We start from the raw sequence: 21,970 nt of genomic DNA, 5'->3' as shown, positions 1-21,970 counted from the left end.
ATGTTTTTATGATGCACGTCTATACTGTGTAATTAAGGATCAGAACACGCCACCCACATACTGGGAAATAGAAGGGTGACGATTCGGAAGTAACAAACTAATGAAATAGATTGTGTAAAAATCACATAATAATGCTACTTCAACTAGAGAGGTACTGAAAGTTTCATGACTGCAGAAATAAAAAAATTGGATTTCTTTGTGTAAAAATGAAATAAATCTCTTTTATATCCTAACATGTCAATCTGCAAAGAAACAGCAACTCAGTCTTCTCTGCTTTCAAATAATTATTACATTGTAAATTGTTGGTCTGTTGCTTAGTGTTTTCTTTTATTTAAGCTTTAGTTGAGGGTACCGGCGCCAACAGTGTGTTTAAACGTTCATTCTCTCCACTGACCAGCAGGGGGCGACTCCTCTGGTTGTATAGAAGTCTATGAGAAAATGACTCTACTTCTCTCTTGGTTTATTCCCTCAGTAAACATTGTAAACATGAGTTTATGGTCTCAGTCTCTAGTTTCAAGTCTTCTTCAATTCAGAATGATGTTCATTTAGTAAATTATGCTCCATTTAGAGTCAAACGGACCATAAAGCAGGGTATGTTTTAGGGCGGGGCCTACTGTGTTTGACAGGTGGCTGTCACAAACAGAGGCGTATACGACGTCTCTACAGCACTCCTCCAAATTCCAAATATGATCACTCCCGTTCATCAACTGCAAAAAAAGCCAAGATGGCGACGGACGTAATCCAACATACAGCCAAATTGGGGAAACCGATGGATGACGTCACGACGACCACGTCCACTTCCTATACACAGTCTATGGTCGGGTCGATATACTTCCCCTCACAGACTTACCAGACAGAGGAGGACCGTAAATATGAAATTGTAAAAGCATGACAAGCGGAGGCTGCGCGTGCGTCTCTTACCTCCGAGTTCTTTTACATTCAGGATGGCATTTGGAAACGGCACTGCCTTGATGCTGAAACCTGAGGGGAGACAAATGACAAGCCGCCGGTGCAATGAAGACATTGTGTTTGTGTGTGGACGGCACATGTTAAGAGTCATGAGAATCGACTTGCTTTTCATTAGTGAGGAAACATAGCTCAATCCCCCGCCCCGGATATCTGGTGTACCTTTTTTTTCTCCACTTTCCTCAAAACCACCGGCTGGTGAACACGCAGGAGGACTGACAACATATTTGTGTTGTGAAAGCAAAAGAGAGGAACGCCTTGTGTGGCCCTGGCCTAGCAAAACAGAAACACAAAAGTGTTTTGTTCTGCGTTGGGAGTTTTCGGAGCTAAAAGTGCTACCACGTACTGCGTGGTTCGCTTCTGCGGTTTGCGCGCGGTGGGAAATGGTAAAGAGATTTAATGTTGCACCAACTACGCTCTTAAAATACCTCGGTGGGAATTTGTTTCTGTTCATCGTGTGCTTGAATTTGTTTCCTGGAAACAATCACAAAACGGGAGGATTGGGATTTTTCTAAAACATCAAAATTAACTGATGAAATGTGTTTTTTAAGCACATTACAACAGCGCAAAACCATGAAGTGTGTGTGTGCGTGCGTGCGTGCGTCATTTGTGGACGAAAAAAACCCCATGAGTAATCAACATGTTTTGATCCATTAAGACCCGCTCAGCGGAAGACAGGTGTCCACTCGCTCAAACCCCGTGAATGTCGGTGTCCTTGAGGGAGCATTCCGTACGTGGAAAAGCTGGAGCGAGTGATGTACTAACCCTACAGCCTCTTCTCCTCTGGACATATTTAAACACACCGGCCTCCCCCTTGGCCCCCGGAGTACCGGCCCGCTGAGATACAGCAGAAACGTTTCTGGCGTGAGCGCCGGGACTCTGGAAGACGCGCTAAATGACAGCCCCGACCCCCAGTGTTGGAGAGACTGCGATACCTGGACAGCGTCATCTATCCAACGGTGGGGTGGGGAGACAGCGTATTCTTGAAATGTGAAAGCACTTCGGAAGCTTTCAAAAACATATGTGAGGGAAAGGAAGATATGCCTTTCCTTCACATGCCTTTTTCGTGGTCCTGGTGTTATGTCCACCGTACCTGTTGTCGGGCCGATGCCGTCGCTGCCCTCGCTGCAGAGCCGTGACAGCAGGCTGGTCTTGCCGGCGCCCGTCAGGCCGATGCACACCACATCGTACTCCGGTCTCGGCGGCGGCGGTCCTTTACAGCACAGTGCCCGGAAACACTGAGACAAAAAGAACAAAAAACGGACCCAGTGAATTCATTGGGGAACTGACGGTACCTGGTGCACGTGGGACAGTGGTCAGGAGCCGCACTTTTGGAACCACAACCGGGTTCCACGCTCAAAGTGGAGACTGGTTCCACCTCTTGCAGCGAGGACACTCGCGTACATTACGGCCATCTTTGTGATGACCCAGGAAACCCCCGCGACACGCCAGGTTTATGATGGAAGAGGAGCAAAATATTTCCGAAGGAAAATTGTTGTTTTAAACAAAAAAAGAAAAAAGGAAGTAAGGGAGTAATGACAAAGATTAAACCGACAAGATATTTAACTTTTATGATTTTGAATGCAGTCATAAAATGTCAAGAAAAAAAGAAAAAAAAACGTTGGAAGGGAATAGGATTGTGCATCTGGTGCAACATGTTTTTGTCTGCAGTGTCGGTGTGTGCGTGTGTGTGTGTGTGTGTGTGTGTGGACCCCGTCTAACTGGGCCCTTGTGGCGACCGGAGGCAGACCTGTCACTCCATGAATCACGACCTGGGACTGAGGGCCTGCTGTGAGACATTAAGGGGCAAATGCGGTGTGAACCGTGAATGGGATCTTTAAAAGAAAAAAACTTGTGCGCAGAGATCAGTGTACTAAACCAAAAAAGAGATCTCTTTTATTAGCAGGACAGGAACCAGTCTGGACAAGGCAGGGCCGACACAGAACACACACACTCTCTCTCCCATCTACGATATCAGATTTCAGGTGGAGGACCATCAACCCGGAGGATTGGTTACTCGCTCTTGTCGTGGGGGACGACCCCGTTCGACACAGTGCGACTCTGTTCCATCCAAAGACTACGGCGAGAAGGAAAACACACGGGCGGCGTTTCTCCAGGTGTGCTTGGCTCCCCCCCCCCCAAGACATTAGTGACCACCGGGGTCAGTTTTCAGAGCCGTGCCGAAACGGGGCTGCCGTTTGATGGCGATGTGGGGGGAATCCGCTTCAGCAGAACCAGACGTCGGCTGAGCAACCCGACCCCCCCGACTCCTGTGTGAACCCGCCAGGTCGACTCAAACAGGAAACATTCTCCTCTTCCAGGAGGCCGGTGAGATCAGAAACACACTTGTGTGCGTGTCAGATGGGGAAATGGGGTGGACCAAAAATTTGTTCTGATGAGGTCATTCTCATTCTTACTCTCCCCCTCCCCCCCTTCTGAAGCGACGTGGAAAGATGTACACGGGTTGACAGTGGGACCTGTCAGAGGATGCGCTGGGAGGGGGTTGTAAACAGAAGAACCGGAGTACCTGTGAGTTAGGAGATTGTTATTACCCCCCCCCCCCCCCATGATGGAATGATCACTAGACCAGCAAAGCTGTGGGAGCAGACAAACGGGACGGCTCCCGCCGCCACCTCTCCCTCCAGTACAGTGCAGATTTCACAAAAAGAGCATCCGGGGCCTGACCCCGGGGTCCCTGTGTACACAGAGGGGCCCCCAATCCCCTCCACCCGTGAGAGAGAGAGAGAGAGACGGGAGGTCCCTACCTCTGGCTCTCTTTGACAGAACGAGATTGACGAGGAGTGCTCGGTCAAAAGGCTCACAGGAAAGGAAAAGGAAAAGAAAAAATAGGTCCGAAAGGCCTTTGATCGCCTTGTGACACGCCCCCTTTTTACCACCGCCGAGACCGAGGGCTGGGACTGGCCCGCGGTGACTGCTACCGTGAATCTCACGAGCACCCAGGCCGACGGCTGTGATTAGACCTGGAGATTGAGCGCCAACATACACGGTCAACAAAATCAAAAAGTTTAAATAAAAAGATATTTGCACGTGTGTGAGCCCGCCTTTGCATCTAAGCATTTCCGAAACAAAACAAATAAAAACCTTGCAGGCTCTTCGCCAAAAGGCCACCCATAAAGAAGCCCTGGCCTTCATCGATTGGCCCCCCCCTCCCCGGCTGCTTCTTATGGGATTGGACATGTTTTAATTGCGACTTCCCCTGAGAGACCTGCCGAGACATTACCTCATCGTTGTTGTGAAAGTTGATGAACTTGGCTTTATGTAAATGAGAAACAGTATATACAGAGAAACAGTATATATATATATATATATATATATATATCTCACACCGGAGACACAGCCAGGCTGCTTGGAGGAAGAAAAACAAAAAAGACATCAGGATATTTAATGGGTGACATAACTGGGCCTCCTGGCAGCGAACCAGAGCTCAAGCACACGAGAACAGAGGCTTAAAGGCACTCATGTGAGGACGGAGTCGTCACACACGCACACGCCTGAGCACGCGCACGCAGCCAAACCAACACCGCCACGCTGACCGCCTGCTGCTGTGCATAACAATTGAGCTGAGGGGGGTCAGTTGAGGTTGAACAATTTCGAGGAAAAACTGTTCTTCGTCCAGGCCCCATCGCTATTTCAAATAATTATAAGAAGTCTGACGTAATTGGACAGAATGGGAGGCTTTTTAGAGGCAGAGCGGTTCGTGTTTCACTGCCGTCCTCGCCCTGCTACTGCCGAGGCACCGCGGGGAAAGGGAAAACAAGCGGGCAACGGCACGTTCCCCAAATTGAGGCGCCCCGTGACACGCTTGCAGTTTCTTGTTTTCGTATCGTTCACCCATACGCTCATCCTTCTTTGGGAGTTCAGCGTGTTGCCCAAGGACATGTCCACATGCGGACTGTATGAGCCGCGCATCGAACCGTCGATCACAGCCTCCCCTAAAGATGAATAGAAAGTCTTGCCCGAAAAAAAAAGAAGGTTTTCTGTCTTTCTATCACAAAGTATTTTGCTAATTTTGTGTTATCCAAATTCCCACACTTAATGTGACACACACAAATGCCTTGGTGGGGGAGTTTAGAGACATTTAAGCAGGTTGTCACACATTTGTTTCTAAAAGAAAATACCAAATATGAGAAATGCATCGACGAGTACGAACAAGACTGGAATTCTCCCATTGGAACCAGTGGTGCAGCCATAAAACAATATATCTATAGCCAGCAGACAGAACACACAGTGTGTGAGGTATGTCAAAAGCTTTTTGACCTGCAAAGGTATTCAAGGAAATATTTGTTGTTTCCCTCCCAGTGATCATCAGTGATTGACGTCTCAACTACGTCATTACTGCCAATGAAAAACTCTTGAAAAGGTAGGTTACACTCCCACTGATGCGCTTGAACTGTTTGCACTCGGCCCAGCGACGGCGTTAATGAGGGTTATGGTGCCCGGTAAGAACTGCAGTATCACATTTGCCTCCTGGCATTTCAAGAAGCTGGGCGTACACATAAAAAAAAAAAAAAACACGACTTCCTCCCTGGCTGCCGATTTACACAAGCTGCGGCATCTTGATTTCGCAGCAACAGTGGGGCTAGTGAAGGAAAGAGGAGGAAGAGGAGGAGGAGGAGGAGGAGGAGGAAAAGGGAAAGGACATCCGAGACACTCAGCGCTGGGAGTCATAGGCACCGTAGACAGACGGACACGGGACACGGACGGGTCTCTCTTCTTTTTTTTTCAGACCAAGTGTCGGGACAACACTTGTGTGCATGGCTCACTCCTGACCTTTAGGAAATGACAGTCCTTTATATGGGCGTCCCGACGGAGGAGCGGCGCTAACAGATATGTGTGTAATACACACCGGGCCACAGTCATAACATGGGGCCCTGCAAAACCAAGGGGGGGGGGGGGGGGGAGTCAGTCCCGTCAGGGGATGGAATGAAGGGTAGAGGGGGGAGCATGGAGGGAAGGGTGTGTGCGGGCAGAGGGGGGTGGGAGGGGCACATTCATTCATCCTCATTCATCTTCTCCCCCCAGTTCAGTTGTTGTTGTTATTTGCCGCTTTGAAGCCGAGGGCAGGGGGTGCCCGGTGGGACACAGTGTGGCTCGGTACAGTGAGTGTGTGTGTGTGTGTGTGTGTGTGTGTGTGTGTGTGTGTGGGTGGGTGGGTGGGGGGGTGGACGGGGGGGGGGGGGGGCTGCATGCAATTCTCATTAGGGGCAGAGAGAAACATGCTAGGCACACAAGGTGGCTTGCTGCACTCTTCCCCACGCTTTGGTAGTGAACCGCGCTTTGGGCCTCTGTTTTTTTTTTTTTTTTTTTGGGAGGGGAGGGGGGAGGAAGGGGGGTTACGCACCACACCTCAGCAAAATTATTTCTGCTCCGCAGCAACAACCATATATTAGACCAGGAAGTCCCCTACGTTGAGTCCTCCTGGCGTTTTGATAACACCTACTCCATCGACCACCTGACCGCTCTCCTCGCACAATAACCCCCCTAGCCCTCAGGCCCCTTCTCCGAGGGCGCACGCGAGCTGGATCTCTTAAAACCTTAATTACGAGACAACCATGGCCGCCCCGCGGGTGATTAAACACAAGATTTACGGCACTGCAAAAAACAATGGCCTACTAAGGACACCAAACAGGTGCCGTTCATTACCCGCCGCATCAGAAATAGATCCCTGTGTCACCTACACACACACACATTTGGGGGGGAGAATACTGCGTCGCTCTTCTTCCTCGACAATGCACATCCAGCTGTGTGGAATGTGTTTTTGATGCAGCGAATGTGTCGACTTCAGCGTCTTAAAAGCGCGTCGGCGCCGCGCGGGAACGACAGACGCGCCGCGATAATAAAGATGACCCCCGACTGCACCAGCTCAACGCCCCGTCTGGTGAAGCAGACCGTGTCAGACCGTTACTTAAGTCGACAAAACAACCCACAACATGTGTGTGTGTGTGTGCACAGGGAGGCCCCGTTTTAAAGCTGATTTGCTTGTCACTGTTTTGCAGGCATATCATCCGCTTATTCTGAAGCAACATCCTCCCCGTCTCTCCCTCCGATCACCCCCGCCACCCAATTCATTCATCCCACTTCTGTCTGTCTGGCCCTCGTTTCAGAGCTCGAACACTATTGCCCTGACGCTAAGGTGTCTGGACAAGGAGACATGCTGGAACACACACACACACACACACGCACACACACACACACAGCCACAGCCGTAGAGTGAAGTTAGAGCGCCCCCCAGCTTTCTGCTGGGCCGCACTGCAATCTAGTGCTATGCAAAAGGAGAAGCAATGCATTGCGGCAACTTAAGCTACTGTAACTGAATCTCCCATAGCGTCTAGAGTCAAAAAGAAATCGAAATCACAAACAAAACGCAACGAGCTTAAGGACTGCTGACATATTGCATTTTCTGGGGTTTTTTGGGGGGCGTTCTTCATTCACATGTGGAACAACGTGCGGAGGGAGGAGGACGTCTAGCACGGCCTGAAACACCCGGAAACGTTGCGTCACGGGACTCCGCTTCGTCAACACAGTGTTCCAGACGCAAACTGGGAAACAGCTGAGCCCCGCCTGGTATTTAAGGGACAGGGGGTGCAAGGTGGAGTTTCAACTGTCTGGCTGAGGGTGATGTGACCGACTGGGGTGTAAAGTCCACTTTTTAAGAGACAACTAAGACAGGTCTAGACTGCGGGGCAACAACACGACTGGAGCAACCCCCCCCCCCCCGGTCTCCCTCTTTTCCAGTAAGCAGCTTCAGCGTTTTGCCTTCTCCTATCTGGCCCGACATGGTAGCTTGTGACCCCGCGGGTCGAGGAGGAGGCCAGATCAAAGGCGGAGGGAGCGGCCTTGGAAAAACATTTGGGCTGAGAATGGACGGGATATCTGTCAGGAGGCCTTTCCCACTGGGCTCACTGGTGCTCGGGCCGGGGATCGGGTTACCGCCCGAAAAAAGGACAACATGAAAGGGGGGGGGGGGGGGTGCCGCGACGCTAATCTGCATGCGTGGGTCTCTCTCTCTCTCTCGTATTCCCCTCCGCTTCTCACCCTCTTCAACTACTCAGTATCTCTGTGTCGCTCCCCAAACTACACCGACCCAAAACGCCCCCACTCCCCCACAACCTTCTATGCAACCACCACCTCACCCTCATCCCCAACCCTTCACCCCAAAAAAACACTCAAGCTCCATCCCAGAGGATTAACAGGAAACCCTGACACAACCCATTGTTAGGGAGGCAGAGGGGGCTTGGGTGGTTTTGCCACCCCGAGTGGGACCTTTTTTTTTGGTGCTTTTTAGAGAAGGAGACTGGGGCACATCAACGGCCTCAGCCTTCTTACAAACCTCCCTGACGCACACACACACACTCACACTCACTCACACACACACACACACACACACACACACACACACACACACACACACACACACACACACACACACACACACACACACACACACACACACACACACACACACACACACACACACACACACACACACACACACACACACACACACACACACACACACACACCTTCTCCTCCCAGTTGCCTTTAGACAAGGCTGGGCAAGAGTAGCCGGGGCTAAGAAATGAAGGATGGAGAGAGGAGGGGGGGGGGGGCATTTGTAGGAGAGAGTGGGTTAAAAAGGGAACGCTCAGAATGGTGTATGTGTGTACTTGTGTGTGAGGGGGGATGGGTGTCAGCGCTGTAAATCTCGATGTCACTGACAGGAAGACTGTTGCGGACCATTACCATAAATCTGACAAACGCTAATTTGATGGGAGACTGTATCTGTCTGGTCAGGGACCAGTCTAGACGGTCCTATTGAGGGGTCCTACGGCGTTAGCCCCCCGTTTGTTTCCAGCACCATCTGGACGCGACGGTAAGTGCCCGCTGCTGTGGTTCACAGGCGCGCGGAGGGAAGACGCGGCGCGGCGCTCCTGCAGCCTGTCGCAAAAGACTTTGACCTTTGTTTGCCCCGGAGAATAACGTTTGCGTGTGTGTGTGTGTGTGTGTGTGTGTTTTTGTGACGCAACGACAGTGCGGTCCTCCATCACCGCGGGCTACCCAGATTATCTTTTTGGGTGCTAATCAGCAACCCCTCCATTAGAGTTTGCGTCAATTATCGAACACAAGATGCAGCAGACCAAAGATGGAAGGGTGCTAGGTGGTAAAAATATATATAAAATACTTGAGGGCCTGATTGGCATTGTGTTCATCTCTATGCTGTACGTTTGTTAATGAGTCTGTTCCACCTCCTGCATCCACTTCATCATGTGCATATTCTCCATGTTTAGTACACACACACACACACACACACACACACACACACACACACACACACACACACACACACACAAACAAAGCACATTACAGAGTACAAGCATGTGTCGAGGAGGTAATCTAGGAGTAACAATTACGTCATTGAAAGAATCTTCCCTTTTGAATGTTTTTACAGCTTCAATAACTCTGGAGCTTGTATTAAAAAATGACGTTTGCTCAAATCCCCCTGAATCAGTGTTCAAAAGAACCCACCTTCTTACGACTCAGTTAGTTGAACAAAAAACGGATTTTCTTTTGAGTTACTGGCCTTTAATTGAAATAAGCACGTCGCCCCCAACTCTCTCAATCTCAACAACCCGGAATAGAGTTCACCTGAGGAGAAGCTGGGACGGATCCAAGAGCTCTGGAGGGCCCGGCCAGCGCTGCACAGGCCTTCCGTGTTTGTCCCATTGAGTCGGGGCTGGGAGCGGGGGGGGCCACAATGTGGAAAAGGGCAGAGCAATGTTTCCCTACAGCTTACAACTCGTGCTTTTGTTCATGGAAGCCCCCCCCCCTCCACACACCCCTTGTCCAAGTGGACTCAGAACTGGAGGTGGACGCGTCTTCAGAGTAGTTCTGAGTGGGTTTGATCGGTGAGATATTGACGGGAGAATTGTAACCCGAGCAGCAGGTCTACTAGACATGCTGAGGGGGGCCAAGGGGCCACGGCTTTCCAGCCGCACCCCCTCCCCTCCCCTCCCCTCCGACACATTTATCTGTCTGGAGCCTACCTTGGAGCGCCTGTGTGTTTCGCGACATTTACTGGAAAAGTACATTTGGGCGGAGAATGAGGGTGGGTGGGGTGGGGGTGGGGGACGGCATTAAGGGGGCCCACCCACGGGACTGTTTTCATGTTACCCTCTTTCTGTAGAAGAAAGCAAGAGTCCGAGGTGGTGGCAAGGCAGCTGCATTCACAAGACAGAAGACACCTTTGCACCATGGGATATCCAGAGGGTAGATGTGGGGGCAGGGGGTGGGGGCACCACTGGGTGCCATTATGGTATATAAATCTCGTAACTGGGAAGGGTGATTAGCTTGGCTCGCATTAGCATACGGCGGCGGAGAAACCTTGGTTTACTGGGCACAGTGTCGGGCAAAAAGATGTTTTTCCTGCACCCATGTAGAGGATCAAAGCTCGAGGGGCCCCCTTTTGAAGGCCCTGAAACCAGTGTGCAAGAAGCAAGAGGGGGTGGGAGGGGGGTGGGGGTGCCCCATCTCATAGGCATAGAAAGGGTGGGTGGACGGGGAGGGCACTTGTCCCATTTATAATCAGTTATGGCACATTTTCATACGGCATCTATCTATCGGCGGCAAACTACATTTTTGATAATAAAACTAAAACTAAAACTAAAAAAAGAAACAGATCTCGGGGGCCGAAGTGTGGGAAAGTTCTGAGCTTAAGGACATCATCATTAAAAGTGAAAGACCCCTCCCCATCAACTATTTCTAGGCCCCTTTGAGACAAAAAAAAAACTGATGGGGACCGACCGAACAATAAATCTGTTTTTATACATTGTCCGGGAGCCGAGAATTAGGTTGATGAGCGGGGGCGACAAACTGGAAGAGCCTTTTTCAATGGAGTCTCACAGGATATGGAAAATCTTTGATTCTTTAAAAAAAAAAAAAAGGAAAAAAAAGCAGAGCGAGCTATTTACTTCACATCGCGTCGCACAAATGAGGCCGGCCGTTCATCCCATCCCCGGGGTGACCTTGTTGGTCACGTGTCAAGGTGTGTAGATTTTTATTTAAAAAAAAGAAAGAATAAAAAAAAAAAAGGAGAAATAAAAAGCCACCATAGATGCGTAGTGAGAATCCACAAGAGGAGCATCACATCTCCCTGTTCACGCCGTGGCACTTGAACGCGTCACAGAGGCAATCGGGGTGATCACATGGGAGCGGATCTGCCTTTTTATCTACGGGGGCAACTGGGGGCCGTCGCTCAACGTGTGCCGATACGATTGCCGTGGCACCCAGAGGCCCTTTGGGTATCGTTTTAGACTCCAGCCGGCGCAATTCAACGTCGAGCAATGTCAAAACATTTTTTTTTTTTAGAGGCCATCGATGCGAGTATCCAGAAAGTCTGCGTCCAAGATATGGCTTCATGTTGAGACGTTACAGTGACACATCTGCATGACTACATTCTTATTGGGATCAAATGGTCTCCTTTCATTTTTAGCAACTAAAAAAAAGCTAATTAAGGAATTCTTGAAAATCTAGCGTAAGAATGTACGATTTTTCTTTTCTTACTTTTCCTTTCAGATAAATACTGAGCAGTGATTGAGACTATTTACAAGCCTGTATTAAAACAAAAGTGATGGCAGGGGGTCCCTCAGTTTTTAAAAGTGTGTTTCCCCCCCCACAACGGAGGAACAGACCTACCCCCCCTCCCTCCTCTCGAGCCACACACACCTACACACTGTCGGCTTTCACTTGATTTCTGGCACTTTAAATGGCCAGAAAGTGACCGGTGCCACCCTTCTTTAATAATAGACCTATACATGACGCAATATATATATATATATATATATATATATATATATAGTGTAGAAATGCAAGCATAATCTCAGAAGTACTGTTACATACTGTTACATACTGTATGCTAGTATTATATAGAGTTTATAATATGGAGGCGGGTCAGAAATGCTCTGGCATTGACAGTTTTTTGTGTTGCTTTTAGACAATATCAATCAAATAGTGTGCGTTCAGCCTTTGAAAAGACAACAAAGGAGACGAATCAGACCTTCTCCTCTTCCTGTATGAGTCACGGCCTTTCAAACAGCATTACAGACTGTGAACTCACTACTGCTGTTGACAATCCTTTACGTTTCGCCGCGTTTGTCGGAAGTTAACCAGACACATTGTTTTAACCTTTGCCGGCGGAGCCTCTGTCTCATTCCCAGGGGCCGGCTGTGTAAAAGGGCCCACGACTTCAATGGGCCTTCATTAAACACGGTTAGTGTCAACAGTTAATTATGCAAATTAGGAGACCCCTCAAGTGGTTTGTGGGTCCCCGGCTTTTCCCCTTTTCATTGCAGTCACACACACACACACACACACACACACACACACACACACACACACACACACACACACACACACACACACACACACACACACACACACACACACACACACACACACACACACACACACAATCACTTCCTCGCACTTCCTCGCACGCCTTCCATACATTACTTCTCCTCCTCGCTCGTTTCTTGTCAGCAATCAAAAATGGCGCTATGGTGCCGATTCATAAATGGAGGCCACTGAGGCCCCTGAGGTCTCCAGTGGCTTTTCTTGCCATCAAAGACCCTCCGGAAGGTTCTCGCTGGGTGAAGCTGAAAGCCCACCAAGTTCTCCTCATCAAGACTAAGGGGATGTTGGGTAGGGGTAGGGGGGTAATCGGTGCCCCATCAAAAACAAAATGGAGAAGAAGAAAAAAAAAAAAAACCTGCATCAAAACATTCAATTAGGCAAAAATGCATGACAGCCAAATTCGATGCATTGTTTCTGTGATGGTAATGACAGGCCTTTCGCTCCTCTGCCTCTACCGCACATCTGATGTCTGCGGCCCCCGGCCTTTTTTTTTTTTTTTTTTTCAAAGGCTGGCAAGCCATCGGTAATTAATAATCACACGCTTTTGGGCCCCTCCGTTGTGACTGGCGGATTCTTTGTGGGCCCATCCTCAAAAATAACCTCGAGTCCACTTCCACGACCTCTTCTCGCCCCGTCGTCAGCTCCCTTCCCGACCTCCCCTGGCAAAAGCCTCCATCACCGGCTGCTGTTGGGTTCAGGTGTGTTATTTATCCAGGTGGGGGGGGGAGGGGGAGGACAACTCTCCACTGTAAGAGGCGGCCGTCTAAACCCGTTCACCTCACACTAATTGTGGAGAGATAGGGTTGTTGGGGGGTTTGAAGGGTGGCTTCAAAAGAATGTTGATTTAAAAACGGCCTGTGAAAAATAATCCTACAACCCCCAGCCCTTACCCCCTTTACACACGACATATGCTTTTGGAACCGCTTTCTTGTTTGTTATTTTATTTATTTTCCTTTTTTTTGTTTTTTGTCCTCCCTACAAAGCAAACTTCTCAAAAACAACAGCCTCGAAGTGCTTATGCAACAGCAACAATCAGAACCAGATTGAGGCCTCCACTGGTCCGAACCCACCCAGTAGAGAGGCTCCGGGAGCAGGGCTCTGTTCCTACGCCGTCATGATGCAGGTGTCGTGCGTCCCCTTTCCCACCGCCCACCCCCGTGACCCGCTGTCCTGTTCCTGAGAATCGCGGTAAAGCCGACTCTCTCTCCGACGAGGGATGATGCCGCCCTTGCTGGCTTTCATTACGATCGCCCACTCGGCCGATTTACTAAATAAATGCCAGACGTGTGCGTCTATAGGATGCAGGTGCTGCATGGTGCAACAACCCGGAGCGAGGACCGAGCCAGGAAACGGGGACTGCTGGTGTAAAACTTCCACTCCATTTAGTCAAATTAAATTCATCGCGTCCCCACCAAAAAAATCAAGGGGCCATGATCCCCCCCGGCACTGACTCTGACCTCTCCGTCGCTGCTTCGCTTTGAAACCCCGGTGTGCTGCGAGTACGGAGTGGCCAGCCGCACATGTGCGTGGAAGATGGCGAAGCTAGAGAAGGCTATAGGGCTGAAGCAGATACACGTGTGTGTGGGTGTGCTACCACTACGCAAACTGTACGACTAAATCCCACACAGGGAGCGTTTGACTAATGCCAATAGGCTCCACATGTCCTCCCCCACTTCAAAAGGGAGACAAGAACATCCTCCCTTCGCGGGGTCGGAGGGTAGAACTCAATTCACGGCGATCTGACGGGGACAGCAGCCGAGTCTTAATTACATTAAAAAAAGAAATAGAGATATGCCGGTAAACCGGGAGGAAGCATCGTAATGCGAGCGCTAGGCGCTGCGTTATCCTGACACCTGCTGGATGGACGCCGCCAACGTCTCGCCGACGTCAGAAGGAAAGCAGCGTCGCGAAAACAAACACCGCTGACCTCCTGACCTCATTTACTGGAAATAATCAGGATCGAAAGCGACTGACGCACAAAAGGAAGATAAACGATACAACATTTAAATAAAAAAAACACAAAAGATATTTGTCTCGCATTGAAAACGTTATTGTGCGAACAATCGCAAAAATAAATAAATAATAGACGGAGCAGAATTAACACCATGTGCAACACAGAAAGATCCAAAAAGAGAGACAAAAGCCGTACTGTACCGGAAGAGGAGATGGACACCAGACAAATAAGGGGGGGGGGGGGGCGCGCGCACACACACACGCACACACACACACACACACACACACACACACACACACACACACACACACACACACACACACACACACACACACACACACACACACACACACACACACACACACACACACACACACACACACACACACACACACACACACACACACACACACACACACACACACACACACACACACACTCTAAGAGAGTAAGAGCCAGGGCTGATGGATAGATGTGCGCATTGGCGCTGTTGCGGAAAGGAACTCTTATAAACTGCCGAGCACAGAGGGAAACGTTTATTTAGTCAAAGACAGGAAAGAACAGACGGAGGCCAACTGTGCCGTGATCAATCACAGGCCTACCTATGACACTGCGCAGTGCAACTTGATTCAGGAGGTAGCCGGAGCCCTTCCTGAGGCCTGCCTCTCTGAGAGGAGGAAGGGGGCGGGAGGGGGGGTGGGATATGGGGAAATATCTGCATGAGTGAGAGAGAGAGACCTGATCGCGGGTGATGGAAGTGATCTCCATAAAACATCAGTTAATGGTGTTGAGTTAATGGTGAAGGTGTCATTTGTAAAAAGAAAAGAAAAACAATTGTAAAAAGGTCTGGTCTCTCTCAGCAAGTGCTTTGTGAAATGCCCATGTCAAAGTTGGTTAAGGAAATAGTTCTTCTGGCTAAAAGTATCAGAAACAGAAAAGAAAGGTAGGGCCGCAATATTAAAACAACTTGTGGATTCAAAGACTTGTATTTGAGTCGGCCCGATCGCGCACAATAAACACGCCCAAAAGACACCGAAACGTCCCGTCAGTGGATCGAGAAACGTCGGTTGACCCCCCCTTTGAACACGAGCGTGCGTCATTTGTTCGTCCATACCCGAGAAGCTGAATTCATGCTGTCCACGTGTGATGCGTCACATATGACCCCATTACTGGGGTCGGCAGATGAAGCCACCACAGCAGGCGCTTGTGGCAAATCTGCAGCCGAGCTCATCGGTGAATACATGGCGCCACCATGAGGGCGCATGGGGGAATTATTATTTTTATGGACTTCTTTTTTTTGGCCACAAGAGCAATTAAAAGATAACTTTCCGTTTCCACCTTCTCAAATGTTAAGCGTTTCCTGTTTATATTTTTTTTAACTGTTGTTCCTTAAGAACACACCTTGAAGGCATCACTTGTGCTCCGTCAACTTGTAATGAAATCCTTTGACAGTGAATCATAACATAATTGATGGACGAATCATCAGTTGCAGCCCCGGTGGAAACAATTTAAACTTTATGAGCTGCACCGCGTTCATTAAGAGTTATGTGAGCAGCGGAGGACCCGTCATTTCTGGAAGACGTGGGAGAACTTGGAAAAGAAGGACGTTCATGACGTCATCGTAACGGCGTTCTAATGTTGCACCTAATACACTGAGCTCCTCTCTATCTCCTTCTGGATGAATTCATGTCCCATCGATGCACATTAATAACTCTACTTATTCATCTAATGTCTTAGTCTTTGTGCTTTCTCGCCTCTCGTGGTTTCATCTGGACCCTGGTACTGCCCGACACCTACTGCTCCTATCATTAATATTATTATTAGCTGCATTGCTATTAGTATTGCCAATACCATTACTGCTTTTATTGTCATTATTATTCTATTATATCCACTGTTGCTGTTATTTTTGGCAGTTGTAATTTCTTCATCATGCCTACTACTCGTTATATTAATCATTTCATAATTTCATATTCATTGAATGTGTTGTAACTCTGTTATGTTGTTCATTCTGGTCACATGACATCTATTGTACTTCTGTCCATCCTGATAGAGGGATCCTCCTCTGTTGCTCTCCCGAAGGGTTGTTCCCTTTTTCTCCTGATCCGATGTGAGGGTCAAAGGTCAGAGGATGTCGTATGTGTACAGATTGTAAAGCCCTCGGAGCCCAATTTGTAATTTTGGGCTGTACAAAATAAATGTAATTCAATTGAATTCACATGTGATCTCGTAAAATGCAGTTTTTGGTTAGAAACCTGAATACACATAGCTGTTTGGAGGAGATGTTTTCACATGAATATAAAATAGATATTAGAAAGGAACACTAAGCTCCTTGCAGCTTATGACGCATCATTAAAACTACTAATGACAAGATTCATTTGATTCAAAAATGTTATTTAATCATTGAACAATGAATTGTGTTTTTTTTATGAAGAAAAAAAACACTATAAATGGCTATAACAAAGTAAAAGGATTTTACATTTAGCGGTTGAAAATATTTTTGGGACGGTGGCAAGAAATAAATACTTTAAAGCCTTGTTGACCAGACCAAAGCGATCTATCAAAGTTTTTTTTCTTTTTTCTTTTGTGCTGATCCGTGACGTGAGCTTTCTAATCCGTTGCACTGCTAGCATATAGTGCCCATTAGACCGCCCACCCCGTTAACCTTGGCCCAATAGAAGCAACACGTTCAGTCTTTTTTAAGTTGAAGTACTTACTGATGTTTAGTTTAAACATCTGGCTGTACTTGGACTACGCCAGTCTTACTAATCACTTTCTAAACGCTTTTAAGATCAACTACTTGAAATGTAGGCAATAAATGTTGTCAAGATGAGTCCACGTTGAAGAAAATCCCCTTTTCTGTTTAAAAAAGGTACGTAAGTGGCATTATGTATAATATTAAAACTAATTTCTCGCTGTGGGATTAATAAAGAAATATTGCATCGTCTTCTACATTGTTTTCTGTTTGTCACAATGAAACAGGTCTGAAGTATTTAGGTTGAAATAAAAATAAACAAAGGGTTCTCTCCTGTGAGGGTACTGGGGGGGGGGGCACACACACACACACACACACACACACAGACACATTCACACTTTATGTGTTTTACAGCTTCTGGTTAAAGCAAACGGTTTATTTGAAATGAAACGCAAAAAAAGGTTTTGTGTAAAAGTGAAATGGTGTGTTCAAGGACCGTCGGAAAGATGAAAATCTGACGACTATGACAATTGCTGGCTTTAATAATCGGTGTAATTTTGGAGACTGTTAAAATAATAACTTGCTTTTACATCCTCACCGCTTGTTTTGGGGCTACAGGGGGTTAACTTCATCGAAGATTAAATGACTTTGGAGCATTAGTGTCAAAAACGACTTGTTGAAGCGATTTGTTGAAAATTCACATAAAATCCAGACGTGATGACTGTCAGATGACACTGGAGAAAAAAATTAAATCATAAAATCAAATCACACAAAAGATGCTGCCCTGTAAGCTTCCACGTGAAGTTTAAAACGGGACAGGCGGCTGTTGACGAAGCTTCAGTGGGACACGAGGTCTTGACAGTATGCAGTGTGTTTAAAAAAAAAAAAACTATCTCGAGGGTTCTGGAGTAAAAGATACACCTCCCACTATTATCTTTCTCGACCACAACAGTGCCTGTCCAAGGACAACAGAGGGCGCCATTGCCCTTCCCTCAAATCAGCGGCTCACTCATACAAAGCAAGCATGTGTGAAGACAATCCTTCCCTCACTCCCTGTGTGTGTGTGTGTGTGTGTGTGTGTGTGTGTGTGTGTGTGTGTGTGTGTGCGTGTATACAATACAATTGTTTTGAAGGCATTACATTAATGCGGTTTCAAAACATGTATTTTTCTAATTATACTGAACTGTGCACTTGGTAGTAATGGGAATGGAAATACTACAACTTATCTTTATTTATTTTTTTTGGAGTAAATAGTACTTTGTGACTTTGGGATACCTCTGGGCACTACTTCTTATTCTATGCATTCATAACAGGCAGGCGGTCAGCTGGTCCAAGATCTGCTGGCGCCCTGCTATCCTACTGCAGGTCAGCGCATCGTGCCGACACCGAGCTGGCAGAGAGCAGCAAGTGTGTTTATTGTTTTCTGTCGTCGAAAACATTGCACCAAAGTGAAGAATTATTGATTTATTTGTCAAATAATCACTTAGTGTTGGTGTACTTGACGGAGTGTGACATCAGTACGAATACTAGTACTTGAGACATTTCCTGGTGTTCATGTGGCAGCTTATCTGATCAGGAGAAGACGACTCGTCAGTTCATCACCCAGAAGTACAGACGGGTCTTCTTTACCTTTACCTGAGGAACACGTCTGTGGTTGAAACATACAAAACTAGCTATTATTTATTATAGTATAGAAGTTTATTTTGATGACTACTTTTACTTCTAAGTGGGTCCTTTTGTTTCGTGAGTTTCAGTAACCATGTTACTGTTATTTAACTCTTAATTTACGGGTACACCAAGAGGCCAGCGGCACAGAGCACAGAGTGAGAGCAGAGGTTTAAGGAGATATTTTCCAAAAATAGAAAGTAATCAGAAAGAACATCTACTGTACATGAGCAGCTTTTATCCCCTGACCTCTCTCTCTCTCTCTCTCTCTCTCTCTCTCTCTCTCTCTCTCTCTCTCTCTCTCTCTCTCTCTCTCTCTCTCTCTCTCTCTCTCTCTCTCTCTCTCTCTCTCTCTCTCTCTCTCTCTCTCTCTCTCTCTCTCTCTCTCTCTCTCTCTCTCTCTCTCTAACTGTATGTTTGTATCTGGTTGGAATACAGATTATGAGACACTAAAGCTGAAGACTACAGGAGTTTTGGGCCAGTTTATCCTTGATCCCCCTCCTTTCCCGGTGACTGGAGGAGAAAATCTGCTCTGGGACCTTGGTTGTTGTCGATGTTTGACCCAGATTATCTGGTAATGGGTGACTGGGGGGCTGACAGATCCGGTTCTAAACCTCCTGAGCTGTTTGCAGACCCCCTCGAGCCCACCTGATTAATTCCATGAATCATACTGTATGTGTGTGTGTGGTTTCCGAGTTGGACCACGGTAGCAAATGAGAGAGACAAGCCGTAGCATCTGATTGCCGTTACCAAGCAACGGTTCAACAGCCTGCGGCCCTTGGGGCTAACATTAGCGCTCATACTAGAACGGGTGAGCGACAATCATAATAACATCCTGTAGCGTGTGTGATGCAGAGTTATTTTTCAAATTGTGTTTATTGTGTGTGCACGTCTGAGATTAGAGAGAAGAACATCCGTGGGGTTTCTCCCCCCCGTCCCAGTGGAGGACGCAATTCAATACCACGATGGGTTGGGGTTTGAAGACTTGTACAGTCTGATGTTCTTACAACATGACCGACGCAGAGCTGGAAAACACACTTTCTGCTTTTCTTTTCTCCAAATATTTAACCCGACAAAGTTACTCAAGACAATAATGCTACACAAACTAAGTAACATTTTAAGATCATTAACAGTTACACAACTGAGCTTTGATTTAAAGTCTGACCGACCCTTTCAAACCCAAGCTCACAAAATGGCAAATAAAACAAAGTCGCAAGATTACAGACATTTTCCCGTAAACTGCTCTCGATGTCACGTGATAAAAACGCTCACAATGACGTCGACAAACCACATTGGGCACGGACTCATCCTGCAGTCTCATTGGGAACTGAACCAATGGGGAAAAACAACTAAATTGTCTCACCTTGAATCCGTCGGTTTCAATTCCAAGTTTAATCAAACCTGCATTTGGAAGAAAAAAAAACTAAAAAGCTCTGACAACCACACGGCTGTGAATTATTAGATTCTAGAATTACTGCCTTGTGGTTGTATGCCCCCACCAACCAATCATGTTGCAATTTACATCCAATTGTGGTCAAAGGGGGTAATCTCTTCATAATCTCATCCCATCTGAGGTTTGTGTGAAATTGTCATAATTAGCCTGTGAATTCTTGAGTGTTTTGCAGTCACAGTGACCTTTGACCGCCAAATAAAAACGTAGTAACTTGTAATCAAGTCCCACAGAAATATGTCGTCCGCTCCCTTGAAGACAGAAAGTGAGAGCATTCTTCTCACTTCGACGAGGCAACCAGAGTCTTCATGGCTGAGAAATGTGTGAGCAGAAATGTAATAACCAGCCACTGTGGGAAATGTGATTCGTTGACCAAAGCTCACAGATATGCAATATACAATCTGATGCCACGCCAACATGCTGTACGATAATCCCACAGAATGCACCGAGAGTGAAGAGCCAACATCCTCCATGTTATGTTGCCAAAGCGACCGAGATGCAGCGGCGTAACGCGGGGGTCGTCCATCTGTGTTTCCATTAAATATTGTTACAATTAGGACCGCAGCTAACAATTATGTCCATTATCGATTCACTGTGACGTCTTTGAGTTGCTCGTTTTGTCCATTTTGCCGATCAAAAAAGGCAAATAAAAGCTCAATTACCTCATTGAGAAATGGAACTGGGGCTGGGCAATGTATCGAGATCATGAAACTAGATAGCATCTTAGATTTTGAATATCATAATGTATTTGTATGGAATACGACTTGTTTCTGGTTTTAAAAAGGCAAGCGTTAATAATCTTGGGAAACAAACGATAGCACGCTCGATTTGTTTTAAATTATCCAAGTTTAAAAACACAGCCCAGTGTTGCCAACTATTTTCCAATGAAAGTCTACTTAGTCATTATGTCCACATTACTGGTGATTATTTTATTTATCAAAAGCTCATTGTGTTACAATATTGATAAGAGTTATTTGGTGAACAATATTGAGATATTTGTTTGCCTTCAGCTGGAACCAATTAATCTATTAATTATCTGTTTGTCAACTAATTGATTACATAATTCTCTCCTTTCAGATTACGATAACCAAACTCCAGGACCAGACGATATTCAGTATATCGCATATCACAACATCACTTGTTTAGTATTGATTAACGGATTCTGCATGATGGTGAAATCAACCAATGCAGGGAGCTGTAGTGCAACATGGTATAATAGTATAATTACGAGGCATTAGGAGACACTAAACAAATAACAACCTAAAGTTAGACTGAACTAGTCCACCATATTTGAACACAACTTGGATTCAATAGTAGAATTATTAAGAAAATTATCATTAAGAGGAACAGAGTGAAAAAAAAAAAGACCAACTACTGCCGCTTTTATGGATGTAGTCACACTATAAATATAGAAAAAAACGTGCTTTTGGGGACCAACAATGACTGGTGGTGAAAGGGGCCCTCTGGCTCGGACTGTTCCGAGGAACAACGTGTAGTACAATGTCTTATGGACAGGCATATCACGAGACGCGCTTCGGGCCCCGGGCTCAGTGTGAAGGCGGGTCCTCGTCATGAGGTGGGGGACAAAGACTATTGTGTAACAGAGGGGACGCTTTGCGCCGTCTCACAATTAAAAGGCCTGCAGGCAGAGGCGTCGGATTCAAGGGCATTGTGAGGGAGTGAACGTGTGAACAGATGAATGATACTACTACTGGTTTGGTGTTGAAACTGCGTTTGAATAATTGTTTATCATTTATATAATGAATGGGGGAAAGTCTGTGCGCTGCTTAAGACGGTTTGGTTCGTGACGCAG

At 47.0% G+C, this 21,970-nt stretch overlaps 1 protein-coding gene across 2 annotated transcripts in view; it reads right to left on the bottom strand.

Annotated features, from left to right (window-relative positions):
* Positions 1–21,970, bottom strand: part of LOC117736647 (ADP-ribosylation factor-like protein 15) — a 94,039-nt gene that overhangs the window by 55,921 nt on the left and 16,148 nt on the right. For both annotated transcript variants that reach the window (XM_034542116.1, XM_034542115.1), the window contains exons 2-3: positions 2,060–2,204; positions 922–981 (exon numbers count right to left, since the gene is read on the bottom strand). In XM_034542116.1, the coding sequence (XP_034398007.1) occupies positions 922–981; positions 2,060–2,204 (205 nt within the window). The remainder of the gene's footprint in view (positions 1–921; positions 982–2,059; positions 2,205–21,970) is intronic.

This window comes from Cyclopterus lumpus, chromosome 9, assembly GCF_009769545.1.
Source record: "Cyclopterus lumpus isolate fCycLum1 chromosome 9, fCycLum1.pri, whole genome shotgun sequence".
Taxonomy (NCBI): domain Eukaryota; kingdom Metazoa; phylum Chordata; class Actinopteri; order Perciformes; family Cyclopteridae; genus Cyclopterus; species Cyclopterus lumpus.
Note: the sequence above shows the minus strand (reverse complement) of the source record. Positions and strands in the feature narration are given on the sequence as shown.